Source organism: Ceratina calcarata, unplaced genomic scaffold (genome assembly GCF_001652005.2).
Source record: "Ceratina calcarata isolate Rehan_Ccalc_2016 unplaced genomic scaffold, ASM165200v1 scaffold121.2, whole genome shotgun sequence".
Lineage (NCBI taxonomy): Eukaryota > Metazoa > Arthropoda > Insecta > Hymenoptera > Apidae > Ceratina > Ceratina calcarata.
This window is the reverse complement of record NW_017133086.1, coordinates 32,274-35,720: the sequence shown is the minus strand read 5'-3', so window position 1 is coordinate 35,720 and position 3,447 is coordinate 32,274. Positions and strand designations below refer to the sequence as shown.

At 37.1% G+C, this 3,447-nt stretch overlaps 2 protein-coding genes and 1 non-coding gene across 6 annotated transcripts in view; 1 reads left to right on the top strand and 2 right to left on the bottom strand.

The window, feature by feature from the left end:
- Window positions 1–1,257, top strand: part of Hrb87F (Heterogeneous nuclear ribonucleoprotein at 87F) — a 5,007-nt gene extending 3,750 nt beyond the window's left edge. Inside the window, exon 7 of the mRNA XM_018027547.2 lies at window positions 1,009–1,257. The gene's annotated coding sequence lies outside the window, so the exon portion shown is untranslated. The remainder of the gene's footprint in view (window positions 1–1,008) is intronic.
- Window positions 1,258–1,792: 535 nt separating this feature from the next.
- Lipt2 (Lipoyl(octanoyl) transferase 2) lies at window positions 1,793–3,441 on the bottom strand. 4 transcript variants are annotated; one of them, XM_018027497.2, is made up of 3 exons: window positions 3,020–3,441; window positions 2,775–2,887; window positions 1,793–2,703 (listed from the first exon to the last, which is right to left on the bottom strand). In XM_018027497.2, the coding sequence occupies exon 3, from the start codon at window positions 2,555–2,557 to the stop codon at window positions 1,817–1,819; it is 741 nt and encodes a 246-aa protein (XP_017882986.1). In that variant the 5' UTR covers window positions 2,558–2,703; window positions 2,775–2,887; window positions 3,020–3,441; the 3' UTR covers window positions 1,793–1,816. The 4 variants fall into 4 exon arrangements, with proteins under 4 accessions (XP_017882986.1, XP_026670773.1, XP_026670781.1 ...); XM_026814972.1 differs by lacking the exon at window positions 3,020–3,441 and adding an exon at window positions 2,954–2,972; XM_026814980.1 differs by lacking the exon at window positions 3,020–3,441 and having other exon boundaries at window positions 1,793–2,724; window positions 2,769–3,013.
- On the bottom strand, window positions 3,125–3,197 carry TRNAR-UCU (transfer RNA arginine (anticodon UCU)). Its single transcript has one exon. It is a non-coding gene; the product is annotated as a tRNA-Arg (tRNA).
- Window positions 3,442–3,447: the final 6 nt, after the last annotated feature.

Genomic DNA, 3,447 nt, shown 5'->3' with positions numbered 1-3,447 from the left:
CGTCTCTCTTGCTAGCGCAGAGAGAAATGTAATAATTAAACTGATTAGGTTTGGAATTATATCTGTGAAAGGTCCGATCTTTAAATGATCTCGAATACAGTCTCACCGCGACATTCAGATTCACCTTGTTATCCACCTCTTATTTAAACTGGCATGATCTTTATCGTTCGGGATCATTGAAAGATCGTCGTCGCGTGTAGGTCGCGAGACATTATTGGAAAAATAAATAAGAAGGAAGAGAAGTAAAACGTATCGTATTAATTGTCGAATAATTTTGCGATTTCATTACGTTTCTATTAATTGTAGTTTAGAGTAAAGTGAATGATTCAGTTTTTATCGATCTCGGTCGATGTCGATTTGACGGTGTAATGGAAGTACAATCCGTGCCGATCACTTGAAATATACATATGATACATATTATATAATACACATGAAATATACGTGTATACATATATATATATATATATGTGTATATATATACACACATATGATATTGATAAACTGTAACTCAAATCATTTAACTGCTATATACCAATATGAAATTAATGAATTATATGATAGAATAATTTTTTGTAAGTTTAGGCTAATGGAGATTGTTTCTCTAATTTTAAAAGTAGACTTGAGATTAATAAAGGAAATGCAATTAGACGAAGCAAGGTTTTGATACACTCAGGAATATTAATAAATGACAAGAAACTTAGGAATGTTTGAGGATGAATACGTAGTAGACCATCAATTAGGGTATTCAATTTCAAATTAACAGCTGTAATGGATTTGATTTGTTAAATTAGCAGTCGTCGAGGTGTGTTAGTGTCTAATAAAGTCTGTTTAGTTTGCGAGTCTCCTATTCTTTTCATTGTCACTAAACTAATGAGCAAGATCAGTTCGGTATTGAAAAAGAATCGTTCTCCCTTTTATTCTCGGTTATTTTCTCAATATTAATGTGCTGTTCTTTCTCGTTTTTTCATTAATTTCTGGTTTACCGTTACCAATGGCTGGTGCAACAAGAGAGCTACCTGTCTGTCAGTCAGAGTGCTACCAGCAAATTGTCAGTCACCGTCAAAAGTTAAACAAATGGGAAGGTAAGTTGGCAAGTATCGATACTTTAATCCATTTAAACATCAACGTAATTGCTAATTGTCAGGTTTTCCAAGGCACACACAGATTACAGGTACATTCATATATATATGTATATATATATATATATATTTATATATTTGTTCAGTGTAAACCTGGATTCAATTGAAATAAACACTTTTTTACAGTACAATCCTTTTACATTTATTTCGAAATGACATCCCGTCTCGAATTTCGATTAGTTGAAGATCGGATCGAATCGAATCGATGTTTAGCCAACTTCACTCACTTCCCCCTTTTAAATGTAATGTCGCGGAAACTCCTGTGCGCGGTTGGAAGAATTAAAGTTTTAATCGAGAATCGGTGAAGAATCTTCGTGGGCGTGGATCAAAAAAACATAAACTTTAGTTTGTCTATTCTCGTGAAACGTTTTCGTGAAAGTCAGTCGATTCGTGTGTTTGTGTGTCGTGCAGCAGCTTTGCCAGACGGGACTGCCAGTGGGAGTCGTAACTTTCGTGAGTTGAATTTTTAATTCAAGTACTAACAACAATAAGCATGCCTTGTTAACTTAATTTCGTACTGTCTGACGATCATCAAAATTGATCAGCAAATTACTATTCTGGTGGGGACTCCTCCAGCTTGAGCTGGGAAACATTAGCATGATGTCGGTGATACTATTTCTAAACGTACGCGTAGGAAAAAATTACGGACGTTGTGCAAATTGATCTGTTTCAATTTATTATTGACAACTTCTTGTTGAGATACAATCGTTCCATAATTTGTATTGCTCCTCGGTCGTAAAATCGATCAGTTCGCATTGGAACTGGTCTTGAAATGCAGTTCTGACTAATGGTAGAACATCATTGACGTTAACGTTAATATCTAATTCTGTACTGAGGCTAGTCACACACTTTCCCTGTAACCCGCAAGGCACGATATGATCGAACCATCGCAAATCAGTATTGCAATTAAGGGCAAACCCGTGGGAGGTCACGTATCGCTTACCGTGAACACCCACGGCGCATATCTTTTTTCCGCGTACCCAAACACCGTTATTAATGCTATCGGTCTGTCCTTTCAGGCCCAGTTCAGCGCACACGCGAATTATCATACTCTCCAATTGTCCGACGTACCATTTCATACTCCCATTTTTCACGAAGTTCTTTAAATTTAAAATAGGGTAGCCTGTTAATTGACCTGGACCGTGAAACGTGATCAAACCGCCTCTGTTAGTCCTATAAAACTCAGCACCCAAGCTTTTTAATTCCGAGATCTCCGAGTCTGAATAGGTGTGATCACGAATTCCAATCGTATAGACTGGATCATGTTCTAACAGTATTAAAGAGTCGCGATTCGTGTCATTGCTGCTAGGATTTTGTTTATCGATGCGGTGGCGATTAGATAGAATTGTCTGCAGATGCAGGCCAGTCTGATAGCTTATTCGGCCAGCAGACAGGACTTTTACTACGTTCTTGGACATCCCAATCGAATTATAATTTTATCGGTACCACTGTTCTCTAAGCGTCTCCATTTTCATTCCTCGCTTTTATTCCATGTTTCGTAACATCCAAATATTTTTCTTATCCTCGCACGAAGATCGACGAGAATTGTTGAAATCAGTGTATTCTGCAATGTAAACGTATTTGACTATAGATAAAAACAGGATTGTAGGTTAGATCTCTACTACGTACACTCACGTTGATCGTATTCTAACTTGGTCGTCCAGGCGAAAGAAATTTGATGTACTTGTGTGTTAAAATGATCTTCTCAATTCTCCTCTCTTCTTCTTCTTCTTCGCTCGTTCACTGATCTGAAAGATCCGATGATACGGAATTTAGCTATTTTAACGAGAGTGAATTTCTTTCTGAACATTAACTCATTCTCTAGAGTAGACTCAATGTAGTAACCAGGAGCAGGGAGGGATTAGAACAGAGTAAATTACCGTATGATATTCCTCTTTTTTTTATGAATTCGGAGTAACTGAGATCGTGTGTTGTGTGTAAAATGATGTAACAAAAAATAATGACGTGTCGATTTTGCGTAAAACCATCCCTTGTGGGGATCGAACCCACGACCTTTGGATTAGAAGTCCAACGCGCTATCCTCTGCGCCAAAGGGACTCGATGGGAGTTACAATTCGGGCTTATGGAATTTAATAATTACGAAATCGCTACTATTAAATTATTATTTAACTCTTAATTACATCAGATCAGTCGTGTAGTGTGTGTGTGTCAGTTCCGGGTACTATGTCTATTCATAATCGTCGACAGACGAAATTTAATCAAGGGGGTATGAATCGTTTTTAAGAAGACAATTTGAAAAAATCGACACGTGATTCTTTCACTTTTCTTTCCGTTTTGAATAGACACC